Genomic DNA, 14,577 nt, shown 5'->3' with positions numbered 1-14,577 from the left:
TCTCTCTTTTATCTCCAGAACGGTAAAACTAATAATTAGCCAACTTGATCAATAGTGATATATTTATTTATTTATTTGTTTATTGTATGCTGGAATATATTCGTTAAATGCGTTACTATGTTCATCTACTCGGCTGCGCCAAAAAGTTTTTTTATGCGAATTTTCAAAATTGATAGCGTTTCCATTTAACTTATTTTTAATATTCGATATTCCAAAATGTGCAAAATAACAGGTGGACTGAAGCACAGCTACTGTTTTAAGTAAAATGCAATCAGTTTAAACAAAGTCACTTTAAGGCAAGTCATTTCACTCGGTGGCCATGTTTGAAACGCCTCTCGGGCAGTACGCTTGGACATTCTGTTTAAATGGGGAAATATTGTGATCGCCCCCTGGTGTCTGACTACAGTATATGTAATAAAAATAGGGATCTTAAAATTCAACGAAACTTATTTTACGCTCCGTAAGGCTTTGCGCGAGTAACTTCCAAACTGCTAACAATCGTTAAAGTGTTAATTGAGGCGTTGAATGAGGGGCGATCATTCTCCTCGCAGTTCATCCAATATTATTACATGGCTGTTTTGAAAGCTCGATTCTTATTCGTCGATCAATCAGGACATTTCAAGATTCCGCAATAACAAACGGTAAAACTGGCTAACATGACACTTCAAATTATCTTGATCATTAGTGATATATTTTTATTTATTATTATTTATTATTTCATATTATTTTTAATATTTTTATTTATCGTGTGCTGGAATATATTCGTTACACGTGTTTCAATCGTAGCCTATCCACATTTTTCCTTTTTGGATACACTGTTCATCTACTCAGCTGCACCCAAAGGTTTTTTTATGCGCATCTTGCCATTCTCATCGAGCTTTTTTTTTTACGATATTCCAAAATGGACAAAGTAGGTGGATTGAAGCATAGCTAATGTTTTAAGTAAACACAATCAGTTTAAACAAAGTCCCTTTAAGTCAAGTCATTTCACTCGGTGGCCATGTTTGAAACGCCTCTCGGGCAGTACGCTTGGACATTCTGTTTGAATGGGGAAACATTGTGATCGCCCCCTGGTGTCTAACTACAGTATATGTAATAAAAATAGGGATCTTTAAATTTACGAAAGTTATTTTACGCTCTATAATGCTTTGCGCGAATTATAGGAGTAACTTCCAAACTGCTAACAATCTGTAAAGTGTTAATGAGGCGTAAAATGAGGCGCGATCATTCTCCTCGCAGTTCATCCAATATTATTACGCGGCTGTCTGGAAAGCTCGATTCTTATTCGTCGATCAATCAGGACATTTCAAGATTCCGCAATAACAAACGGTAAAACTGGCTAACATGATACTACAAATTATATTGATCATTAGTGATATATTTTTATTTATTATTATTTATTATTTTATATTATTTTTAATATTTTTATTGATCGTGTGCTGGAATATATTCGTTACATGTGTTTCAATAGTAGTCTATCCACATTTTTCCTTATCGGATACACTGTTCATCTACTCAGCTGCACCCAAAGGTTTTTTGATGCGCATCTTGCCATTCTCATCGAGCTTTTTTTTTTACGATATTCCAAAATGGACAAAGTAGGTGGATTGAAGCATAGCTAATGTTTTAAGTAAACACAATCAGTTTAAACAAAGTCCCTTTAAGGCAAGTAATTTCACTCGGCAGCCATGTTTGAAACGCCTCTCGGGCAGTACACTCAGGCATTCTGTCTGAATAAGGAAACATTGTGATCGCCCCCTGGTGTCTGACTGCAGTAAAATAGGCATCTTTAAATATCTGCGAACTTTTTTTACACCCCGAACAGCTATGCGTGAATTATAAGAGTAACTTCTGCTTCTGTTTGAAACACTTTATGGGCAGTACTCTCTGACATTCTGTCTGAATGGGGAAACATCAAATTCTCCAAAATAGCTTGCCAAGCTCACGATTACATTTCATAATAGGAATCGCCAATAAAATTAAACAACAACTATCTCTTCAGTTTCATTTCTAAACATTCGAATCACATAAAAATCGGCAGAAACTCACGTCTAGTCCAAGCCCCTCCCCTGGAGAATCATCAGTCTATAGCGATCAATGATTGGTTGCTGTACTAGAAGGCGGGGCTTCATTCGCCATATCGACCGTTACACGTTTCCCCATTGAAAACTAAACGAGTGACACAGCTTGTCTATTCTATAGTCTGGTTTAAACTCAAAAATGACTCCATATGAGAACAGTGGCGAGTTATTTTTTGGTGTCGGATTTTATTGGTTAGGTCATCCAGCTACCTTACCTTTCAGTAATCTTAAATACATAATTTACAGGGGAAAAAAGAATACAGATAAATTAAAACATTAAAAGTGACTATATATATTTATATTCTCCGTGTCGACATTATTAAGAAGCGTCTGTGATAATACTGCAACACCATTCACCGAAAGAAGAGGAAAAACAATCACTAAATGCTGTGGATCTAATGTTTGAGAGCACAATATGACGGGTGACGACAGAAGTACAAACACGTCTGCTGTGTGTGATTATTATGTCACAGATCCGCTTTCGCAATCCAGCAAGTCCAAAAGAAACGCGAGTGAGGAGGAGGAGGAGGAGGAGGAGGATGATGATGCGGGAGATTAATATCCAAACGTGTTTTCTCCGCTGTAGGCCACGTACAAAAAGCCGTCCTCGTCTTGTTCTTTCTCGTAGAGCTGCCCCATAGTCAGACTGAAACAAGAGTGCAGATTCAAAAGCTCTGACAGACATCGACTCATGTTTACATGTATTACATTTCATAGGAACATAACTGCCTGAAAACTACATTTTTCATACAGTTAAGGTGTCGTTTCAGTATCAAGATTACAATTATAAATATCAGCTATCAATATAAATATACAGTATCAGTATCAGTATAAATCTACAATTCTAAATATCAGTTATATAACTTCATATTTAAAAAGAAACCATTTTTATTTTTGTGTTTCGCAGTTTTATTTCAACTTTAGTGAAGGTTTCAGCACTTCTGCTTTTATTAGTATTACCCTAGCACGCACAGGACGCCGACATGACGTCAGATTGATGTTTTACCCCAATATTGTTGAGATGTTGCATATTGTTTGGAAATGAAAATCCAGTTTATGTTAAAACCCAACATCAGGCCGACGTCATGTTTAACATCCGACCTAAAAATCAACCAAATATCAACGTCTAATGATGTTACAGCTACAGACGTTGTGTGGACGTTACCACTATGACATCTATCAGACGTTAGATTTTGGTTGCCATACCTGACGAATAAACATCAGTATTTGACGTCAATATGACGTTAGTTTAAGATGTTGGCTCTACGTTGGATTTTGGTCAGTAAAATCAACCAGATATCAACGTCGTTTGATGTTGTTATTGGACATCAAAATAACGTCGCCCTTAGATGCTGCATAAATATTGAATTTTGGTCACCTGATGTCACAACCTAAATCTAACCTTATAATGTGTGCCTGCTGGGTCTAAAGAATAAATAAACAAAAAATGTATTGTATGTTTATTTTGCACCGCCAATTTGTAACCTTTTGATTTAGTGGCTAATTTGTATTAATTTGTACAATGTTATTTGAGTATGGATTTGCTCGTCCACCAATGAGGGTTGGGGTGGGGTTTCGAGACCCTCCTTTAAAAATTCCTATGTTGTCAAACAAAATCGTATGAATTTGGCACTTTTCTGACAATACGTAAAATAGTTACGTTTCCTCATTACACATAAGTAAATTATAAAATTTATTTAAAATTAAGGATTTAAGTGATTTTTTTAATGACTCAAATGATTTACGATTTTTTATTTAATAAATGAATTTAAATATATTACATTTAATTAAATGTAATGTATTTTTAAATTCAATTTAAAGAGAAATTTTGTAATTTAATTTTTCAAATTTTATCAAATTTGTTAATAGATAATTTAATATTTTTATTTAAAATGTATTTTAGATTTTATTTTAATATCCAAGTAAATATTAAATCAGGTTGATGTCAACGTCCAACCCAAAATCAACCAAATATCAACGTCTAATGATGTTACAGTTATCAGACGTTGATGTTTGGTCACCATACCTGACGAATAAATGTCAGTATTTGACGTCAATGTGAGGTTGGTTTAAGATGTTGGCTCGACGCTGGATTTTGGCCAGTTTTCGACACAACCTAAAATCAACCAAATATCAATGTCATTTGATGTCGTTTTTGGACGTCAAAATAACGTCGCCCTTAGACGCTGGCTAAATATCGAAATTTTGGTCTCCTGATGTCACGACCTAAATCTAACCTAATATTAACGTCTTATAACGTTGTGTGCCTGCTGGGATGTGTCTAAAGAATAAACAAACACAAAAAAAATATTGTATGTTTATTGTATGTTTACGCCAAATTCATAACCTTTTGATTTAATGGCTAATACGTATTAATTTGCACCATGTCATTTTAGTATGGATTTGCTCGTCCACCAATGAGGGTTAGGGGTGGGGTTTCGAGACCCTCCTTTAAAAATTCCTATGCTGTCAAACAAAATCGTATGAATTTGGCACTTTTCTGACAATACGTAAAATAGTTACGTTTCCTCATTACATATATTTATAAAATGTATTTAAAATTAAGGATTTAAGTGATTTTTTTAATGACTCAAATGATTTACGATTTTTAATTAATAAATTAATTTAAATATATTACATTAAATTAAAATGTATTTTTAAATTTAATTTAAATAGATTTTTTTATTTAAATGTATTAATAAATAATTTAATATTTTTATTTAATTTTATTTAGATTTTATTTTAATATCCAAGTTAATTTTTAATTAACTCGTCCACCAATGAGGGTTAGGGGTGGGGTTTCTAGACTCTCCTTAAAAAATTCTTATGTTATCAAACAAAAATGTATGAATTTGGCAATTTTCTAACAATACGTAAAATTGTTACGTTTCCTCATTATATCAGGATGGTTTTTACATGGATTAAACAAATTACAACATTTATTTAAGTGAATTTTTTAATGACTTAAATGACTTACGGTTTTTTATTGAATAAATTAAATTACATTAAAATTAAATTCTTTTTTTAAAAATTAAAACTAAGTAAAAAAAACGTAATTTAACTTTTATTATATCAAATTTATTAATCAATTTTAAATAATATATATATATTTTTTTTTTTATTTAAAATTCAAATTTAGATTTTAATTTAATAACTAAGTTAATTTTATATTTGTCATGAGAGATATTATGTCAATTTAATGTGATATGCACTGGATTATTTAGTGTAAATTGCTATTATGTCACGTTTTGGTGTCCACATCAAATCTAATGAAAGTTACTAAAGTTGTATTTTATATATTTGCAGAAAGCATATTAAAAATACAAGTTAAATGTCTAATTTAATGTATTAGAGTCTCACTTTTACCGTTTTAAATCAAGAAAAGTGCCTGTGAAACCCGTGTTCGCATTAATCAAATAATTATCACTAATGTCTACAGCAGTAATGTTTGTTCTTGAGTCACTGTACGCTGTAACCTTGAACCTACAGAATCTGTTTGAGAAGGTGAAGGTAAACAGGGGATGTTCAGGATTTACAGGAGGATGTGAGGTGTGACCTGAAGCGTCACTGCAGGAGGATATTCAAGCTGTCATATTTTTCCCTTATCAGCGCTCAATCACATGCCTATAAGGTTTGTTGAGTCTGAATGCTGCGCGTTCAGAATGCAGAGCCGGTAAATCTGCATTGTAATCATGTGTGCTGTCGAAGTAAACAGCGGTAAACCCTGGCGCTTTATTTCCTGGATTATTTGCATGAGAGGAACGAGACTGAGCTTTTAGAAAAGCCCTTAAAAGCTCTGGAAGTGTTTATTATACTAAATATTTATATATAATAGTGCTGGCATGGTGGCTCAGTGGTTTGAACTGTCACCACACAGCAAGAAGATCGCTGGTTCGAGTCCCGGCTGGGTCAGTTGGCATCTCTGCGTGGAGTTTGCATGTTCTCCCTGTGTTGGGTTTCCTCCGGGTGCTCCGGTTTCCCCCACAGTCCAAACACATGCGCTATAGGGGAATTGGATGAACTAAATTGGCTGTAGTGTATGAGTGTGTGCGTTATGTGAGAGTATATGGATGTTTCCCAGTACTGGGTTGCAGCTGGAAAGACATCCACTATGTAAAACATATGCTGGATGAGTTGGTGGTTCATTCCACTGTGGTGACCCCTGATTAATAAAGGGACCAAGCTAAAGGAAGATGAATGAATGAATGAAAGTCACGTGTGTGTGTGAGTAAACTAACCGGAAATGTCCATTTTTGGGGGAACCGTCTCTTTAAAGCAGCCATTTTATTTTCAATTTCAATTTGAACACACACAGTTTCATTGTGTTGCGGTGCCAGTTTTTATGGGAGCCCATATAATGCATAATATTTGCATATGCGCATGCCACAATAGAATTCTGACCGACTTCTGAGGTAAACATGATGTAGATCACAACACGTATGCAAACTGCAGTCTCACATACAGCCGGTGTTGTTGATACAGCCAAACTGAGTGCTGATGAGCACATTTGATGGCATGTTTACAGGCCTATTGTAATCTATAATAAGACTCGGTCTTCACTGGATGCCACGTTGCCACTTTAGATGCTCAAACTCGCATTCTGATTGGCTAGCGATGCTTTTAGTCACATAGAAGAGATTTAAACAATGTAGTTCCTCAGTGTTGTTATTGTCTGTATAGATTTGTTATTCAAACTGTGGTTTACATGGAATATTATGGGTTGGAGGGGGGGGGGGGGGGGGTCTAATATTAAATCAGAAAAGATGAAATCAGATTATTTAGGGTGCTTTCATATCTGTGGTTCGGTTCATTTGGTTCAGGCCAAGGGAAACAAATGATGCATTGCAGCATTTTCTGTGGTCTTCGGGTTCTTTTCACACCACACTGACTGCTTTGGTCCAAACCAGTTGAAAAGAACCAAAATGCAGTCAGGTGACAAAACCCACAACACTCATTGGCCTGATGTTATTGAACGCATTTCCTAAACTGCTTTTCGATTGGTCAGAATTAACGTGCGGCAAATGCCAATGGAACTTCCGCAAGTAAACAAACCGGCAGACACAAAATGGGGCTTTTGACTATGGAGGGACGACGGCGCTTGGCTAATCGTATCCCTGCTCATAGTATACTATATAGTTTGTATACATCACTTTAGACAAACTATACATTTCGAAAATGAAGTGCGGCTGGAAAACAATGTTTTAATGCGTCGCAAACGGCGAAGACGCATCACACGTCACTTCAGGAGGAGGCGTGAATTAATTTAGCTAAACCGCGACATGGTCATCTTCCGGAAATATTACCAACGATCCATCAGCTAATGTTTTCCCTCTCTCTCTCTCTGTGTTGGTAAAGTCAACAAATATTTTCCCCCAACATCCCATAATGCACAGCGCATCGGACTATAGCAGATGGATTAGTCCAAAAAGCCACAGTACTTTTTGCGGCTGGGTCTGTTTTAGTTCGGATCATATTCTCACCACAAATGAACCGCTCCGGGGTTCGTTTGAAAGCGTACCGAGAACACCTCTTGAAGGAGGTCTCGGGATGCTTTTTTGGTGCGCTTCTGGTGCGCACTCGAGTGTGATTGATACATTCACACCTGCCCAAGCGAACCGCACCAAGAGGGAAAACGAACTCTTGTGCGATTCAACAGAACTAATACTTAATGGCTATAATCCCACATTCGGTTAAAGTCAAAATTATTCGCCCTCTTGTGAATTATTTTAATTTATTCAAATATTTCCCAAATGATGTTGAACAGATTCAGGAATTTTTTAACAGTATTTCCTATAATATTTTTTCTTCTGGAGAAAGTCTTATTTGTTTTGTTCCGGCTACAATAAAAGTAGTTTTAATTTTTTTTTTAACTATATTAAGGTCAATATTATTAGCCCCCTTAAACAATTTTGATTGTTTACAGACCAAACTGTTATACAATAGCCTCTTTCACACAGTAAACATCCAGAAAATTTCCAGAACGACTTTATCAGTACATTCAAAAAAAGCGCTGATCACACAGGAAAGGACGTTCCACAATTTGTCCGGAAAAGACCAATTCACACATCTATTCCAAAATACTGGTAAATTCTGACGTCATAAACCAGAAATGACCACTAAACGGCTGCGCTTGTAATTGTGAACATAGAAGTGGTCGGGCTTTTATTGATGGTTTCACTTTTATTTAAAGCTTTAGCATGCATGCAGCTGCTTTTGTCCCAGAGACATCCAAAGGCAGAAGCGCGAACCCAAATGTTTACACATCTGACTACATTACAAATTGTGTAGATGGATAAGTATTGTGAACAACTTTGATCAAAACATATGGAGAAACACTTTCGCATGTCGAGATGTACATAATGTGTGTGTGCGCGCTGGCGCTCACCGGAGCATTGCTTCATGTGCACACGCGTCAACCAACTGAAGCAGAGCTTGGAGGTAAACAAACTGCGGTTTATCAATAATTTTAATATACATTTCATATTGCAGCCTCTTTCTAATCGCAATGTTTCAAATTAATTAAGGAGAAACATTATCTGACTAACATCTAGCAGCTAAATGTGTCTGGAAAAATATTCAAAGGATTTTATTTTTAGAGTGTTCTGATTGGGTGGAGTAGACGTCTCACGTCCTATCAGCAATTTTCCCTCTGCGTTCACACAGGGCAGCATTTCGGGAATTTAGCTGTAATGTTACAACTTCTCTTTCTTGAAAATTGCTGGAACGAACTTACCGGTATTTTTGAAAAAAGGGCCTGTTCACACATGATCCCCTCACGGAAAATTGGCGGTAAATTTCCAGAGAGGTCTGTATGTGTGAAAGGGGCTAAAGACTTGCCCAATTACCCTAACTTTAACCTTATTAAGCCTTTAAATGTGTTTAAGCTGAATACTAGTATCATGAAAAATATCTAGTCAAATATTATGTTCTGTCATCATGGCAAAGATAAAAGAAATCAGTTATTAGAAATGAGTTATTAAAACTACTATGATTAGAAATGTGTTGAAAAACTCTTCTCTCTATTAAATAGAAATTGGGGGAAAAATATACAGGGAGGCTAATAATACAGTTTTGACTGTGATTGATAGAATTAGACTGAGAAAAATCAGGATTTTACCTGGACTGAGGGACAGTTTTGTCGACGAATAGGAATATGGCTTTTTCAGAAGGCAGCAGAATCCGCTTTCTGATGATCCACATGAACTGGGCCACTGTGATGTCAGACGGGACCAGATACTTCCGCTTGTCGATGTCCACAATCTGCGACCCAGAAACCTTCTCCACAATAACCTGAGAAACAGACGAGAGAGAGAATATGAGAACAATGAATAAGACTTTTTACCCCAAAACTGTGAAACATTAAATGAGTCCTCCTTTAACTGACACAAAGAAATCTGACTATAAACTTGGCGTCTGCTTTGTCAATTTATGATTTATGAAGCCCTGAGGTTATGCTCTATGAGTGAAGGTATTGTACAGGTTTGACCCGTTTCATTGAAAACACCATTTTATTATACTACATTTGTGGTTTAATCTAATTTAATTATTGAATCGCAGATCAAACAAAGATTGATGCGATTTTAATTTAGTTTTGTGTGTCGTTATTGTAGTATTAGTTACAGGTTTGACTATTGTTCAACATTTAGATGAGTTTTAACACTCATGATGCATATATTTATGATTACCTCATTTATTTGGTCCCCAGTCATGTTTTTACCATAGTATTACTGCATCTTGCCCATTTCATGATTTCAAAAAACAATGTGAGGGATTCTTTACAAATAAACCACATACAAAATAAAACGAATGCAAAATATTTGGAATATTATTGTGAGAAACACGCGATTGACAGAAATGTACTATATATATATATATTAGGGGTTTCACAGACTTTATCAGACTAATCAACTTTAATACTCTGCCGTACCGTTTTTTTTCATTGACGTTGACTAGTCGCACTGCGCAGATCACATGGTTTGACCTGAACAACATGGCAGCATTACACACAAAGGTGGTTCACTGAATGAAACTGTGCTCGGAGTATTTCAAGTCATTTTTAAAATTGTATTTTTCTTATGTCAGCGTCAAATATTCGCATGACCTTTGAGTGAACTTGAAAAGCATTGAGGTCCCACCAGATCCCTAAGAAAACATTTAGGCCACCAGAACTTCTTCCCTGTAAAATATAATGATGACGGAAGCCAAAATTCTTTCATACTCGTGATTTGAATGACGTGGGAGGCGATCTCTCTGCAATTAGTATAAATGTTGTATTAACCTACAAGTAAAAAAAAAAAAGAAGTTATTAATCCGTGGGTCCAAGCGTTCCGAATTTTGGGTTGTGATTCGTACGGAACACGGATCAACCGTGATCAGTTACACCCCCTATATATATATATATATATATATATATATATATATATATATATATATATATATATATATATATATATATATACACATATACATATACATACACACACACACACACATTTACTTGATAAAAAACCTATATATGTCAAAAATATATACGTTTATAGATAATTTTGACATCTAAAAGTGCCCCATGCTTACATCTAAAATAATCTTAATTTTTGTGTTTCATTCTAGAATGAAATGGGGATCAGGTTTTCTAAATAAAATACAAATAAAATGTAAATAAACAAATAAAATAAAAATGTAGTTAACTTTTTATTGCATGATGTGAATCTGTTGTCACAGAATGAGAATCTTCATAGAATCTCGGATAGAATCTTACAATTCCAAGGTGGTGAATTGTCTATTCGTTTTCATTTCATAAACAGGAACTGCAATAAAATACTCCACAGTACAGAGAACGCTACAGGCAGATAAATGACATGAGAATGTCGGCAGCGCTTTATGCAAGTATATCATTGATTACAGGTTATACAGTATTTGTAATTCAAACGCCCGTGAACGGCAAACATTTATTTTTTGGGCTTGTGCTCAAAATGTGCTCCGTCTTCCGTATTGAATTCAGTGTTGTGTGTGTTTGCACTATGAAATGCCTTCTGATTGGTTTATCTACAGTGGCCTCTGATCTGTGACCCAAAGGTGAAATCTAACAGGTCGAAACATATTCAACGTGCAGGAATAAAAATAAAAGATATTAAAAGGTTGTTTTCACCAAACAATCACGTTTGGGTGTTCTCCAGTTCTGCAAAGCAGTGGTTTTGGTTTTTTATCCCAAGTTATAAATGTATCATGCATAAAAAAAGTGGATTACATTATATAATATTTTATGAATAAAATAAAGTGTGTTCGAGAGAAGAAAACAGGGATTTCCTGGAACACCGGGGCACATAATCAATAATGAAAATGGAAGCTTCAGCAAATGTTGAAACCATTGTATGAATACAAATAAAACACACTCTCATGTTCAGATGCCTGATGTCTGAACGCAATCTTAAGACAATCATTTAACCGAATCATTTTGATGCGAGTCAGCTCTGGGAGTCATTTAACCGAATCATTTTGATGTGAGTCAGCTCTGGGAGTCATTTAACCGAATCATTTTGATGTGAGTCAGCTCTGGGAGTCATTTAACCAAATCATTTTGATGTGAGTCAGCTCTGGGAGTCATTTAACCGAATCATTTTGATGTGAGTCAGCTCTGGGAGTCATTTAACCGAATCGTTTTGATGACAGGTTTTAACTTATCAACATTAAGTTATGCTGGTTAGTCCAGATATCCAATCACATCATCTGCTGATACGAAATCATGTCGCACATCAGTGAATGTACTGGAAAAACTGTAGCTTGCAGTTTCCAATCATGCTATGGCCATGTCCACATGCATTTTTATAAACCATTTTCGCTGCCTTCATATTTTAGCGATTCTTCGTCCACGTGAAAATGCAAAACAGCAACGTGATGCATGTTAAGGGCACTCCCAACCAACAGAGGGCGATAAAAGGCTTTTATGCTGGGTTCAAACCAAATGCAGAATTAAGTATTTGCGAGAGTACATTAAATATAAGTTAATGTAAATGTATAAAACAGAGCTGGACCAGTTTGTCATGAACGCACATTCGCATGGAGAGCCAAACCGTGTAGAAAAACCCCCCCAAAACTGGTTTTGAAAATAACAGAGCCTGAAAAAAAGATCCACCTGAACTGAACATACAGTTTTTCGTAGACTTTAAGGTTTTATGCGCATCTTGGCATTTTTAACCAAGGTTTATGTATATACAATTGCCGGCCTCTTTATTAGGTACACCCCCTTTTGCTTTCAGAATTTCCTTAATCCTTCATGGCATAGATTCAACAAGGTGCTGGAAATATTCCTCAGAGATTTAGATCCATATTGACGTGATAGCATCACGCAGTTGCTGCAGATTTGTCGGCTGCACATCCATGATTTGAATCTCCCGTTGCACCACATCCCAAAGGTGCTCCATTTAAATGAGAGCTGGTGACTGTGGAGGCCATTTTAATACAGTGTTCAAGAAACCAGTCTGAGATCATTTGATATTTTGCTGGAAGCAGCCATCAGAAGACACTCGGGTAGGCTTTGGCGTTGACACATTGCTCAGTTGGTACCAATAGGCCCAAAGTGTACCGGGAAAATATCCCCTACACCATTACACCACCAGCTTTAACCATTAATATAAGGCAGGATGGATCCATTGTCCAGTTTTGGTGAGCCTGTGTGAATTGTAGCCTCAGTTTCCTGTTCTTAGCTTACAGGAGTGGCACCCGGTGTGGTCTTCTGCTGCTGTAGCCCATCCGCCTCAAGGTTGGACGTGTTGTGTGTTCAGAGATGCTCTTCTGCAGACCTCGGTTGTAACGAGTGCTTATTTGAGTTACTGTTGCCTTTCTATCAGCTGGAACCAGTCTGGCCATTCTCCTCTGACCTCTGGCATCAACAAGGCATTTACACCCACAGAACTGCCGCTCACTGGATATTTTCTCTTTTTCAGACTATTCTCTGTAAACCCTAGAGATGATTGTGCGTGAAAATCCCAGCAGATCAGCAGTTTCTGAAATACTCAGACCAGCCCGTCTGGCACAAACAACCATGCCACATTCAAAGTCACTTAAATCCCCCTTCTCCCCATTCTGATGCTCGGTTTGAACTGCAGCAGATCATCTTGACCATATCTACATGTCTAAATGCGTTGAGTTGCTGCCATGAGATTGGATGATTAGATATTTGCATTAACGGGCAGTTCGAAAGGTGTACCTAATGTGTGTGTGTATGAATTTTCACAGTATTTCCTAATATAGTTATTATTTTATATTGCTTTCAGTTTAGCTGGAATACACAGCTATTTTTACATTTTTAAACAATTTTAATGATATTTAAGGCCAATATTATTAGCCCACTTAACTTTTTTCTCATTGACTACAAAACAAACCACTATTGTCCAAAGACTTGTTTCCTGAAAAATAACTAGTGAAACATCATGTACTACCATCATAACAAAGATAAAATAAGTTAGTTATGAGAAATTAATTATAAAAATGACGTTTAAATATTTGTTGGGAAAAAAAATATATAGTCCATGCCACAAAATACTCATAAAAACATGCGAAAACGTATGAGAGCTGCGATGAGCTTGGATTCTATTATAAGTGATCAAATAAAGAAGGCCATCTTCTTGCAGAGACTAGTGAGCTTTGCACATTCATACTCACAGGAACTCTGTCTGGATACTTGTTGCGGATTTTGGCCGATTCCACACATCTGTGCTCTAAAAGATGAACACAAGAACAAAACATTGATCACTCTACATGCATTTCTCTTCACATCATTAATATTAAATATATATTCAGCATCCATTATTGTTCATCATCAGACTCATCCATCTATCTATCTATCTATCTATCTATCTATCTATCTATCTATCTATCTATCTATCTATCTATCTATCATTTAACTATGAACAACACCCCAAAACAAGCTCACATCAATACCCAATTACACATTATACATGTGAATATCAAATCATACCAAGCACATACACATCTGTGTGGTATTTCTGCTTGATAAACATGTGACGTGCAAAAATGAAAGGAAAACTAATGCACACGGCTATAAACCAACCCCACACGAAATAATGTCGGTTATTTTGTCGTTATAATAACCAAAGACCAGGCCTGACATTAGCAAATACGATAAAGCCATCTTTTAGACAGCACGCTGGGTTAAATCCGCCCAAATTAACATAAAGACCTCAGTGTGACAAACAGATCAATAATCACACGCATCTGTCAGGCCGTTGTTGATCATAACAAGACGTTTCTCGAAGATTTACCCAGAGAATGGTCCTCTTTAAACATCCATTTCATTTTTGCGGAGGTTTTGCTCGAGGAGCGACCTGTTAGTAATAGTATCGGATGATTTAAAGTCAATTAAACGGCAAAACTAAAAACGTCAACAATGTATCAGCAGCAGCAGACATTCGTCTTCAGACGAGCCGTGATTACGTCACCGCGTACAGCCCGCTGCGTCCGAGAAGCTGACGTCAAG

The 14,577-nt window shown here is 36.2% G+C and overlaps 1 protein-coding gene across 1 annotated transcript; it reads right to left on the bottom strand.

The window, feature by feature from the left end:
• Positions 1-2,582: 2,582 nt before the first annotated feature.
• Positions 2,583-14,535, bottom strand: gabarapl2 (GABA(A) receptor-associated protein like 2). Its single transcript, XM_056451943.1, has 4 exons — positions 14,363-14,535; positions 13,743-13,798; positions 9,199-9,371; positions 2,583-2,727 (listed from the first exon to the last, which is right to left on the bottom strand). The coding sequence occupies exons 1-4, from the start codon at positions 14,394-14,396 to the stop codon at positions 2,637-2,639; spliced, it is 354 nt and encodes a 117-aa protein (XP_056307918.1). The 5' UTR covers positions 14,397-14,535; the 3' UTR covers positions 2,583-2,636.
• Between the last annotated feature and the right edge of the window lie 42 nt (positions 14,536-14,577).

Source organism: Danio aesculapii, chromosome 25 (genome assembly GCF_903798145.1).
Source record: "Danio aesculapii chromosome 25, fDanAes4.1, whole genome shotgun sequence".
Lineage (NCBI taxonomy): Eukaryota > Metazoa > Chordata > Actinopteri > Cypriniformes > Danionidae > Danio > Danio aesculapii.
Note: the sequence above shows the minus strand (reverse complement) of the source record. Positions and strands in the feature narration are given on the sequence as shown.

What these genes read in the sequence shown, in the direction of transcription:
- gabarapl2 (XM_056451943.1), bottom strand. Translation starts at nt 14,396, where the DNA reads ATGAAATGGATGTTTAAAGAGGACCATTCTCTGG. An exon ending in TAAAGAGGACCATTCTCTGG is followed by an intron (nt 13,799 to 14,362) that starts GTAAATCTTCGA and finishes TTCATCTTTTAG; the next exon opens with AGCACAGATGTGTGGAATCG. An exon ending in AGTATCCAGACAGAGTTCCT is followed by an intron (nt 9,372 to 13,742) that starts GTGAGTATGAAT and finishes TCTGTTTCTCAG; the next exon opens with GTTATTGTGGAGAAGGTTTC.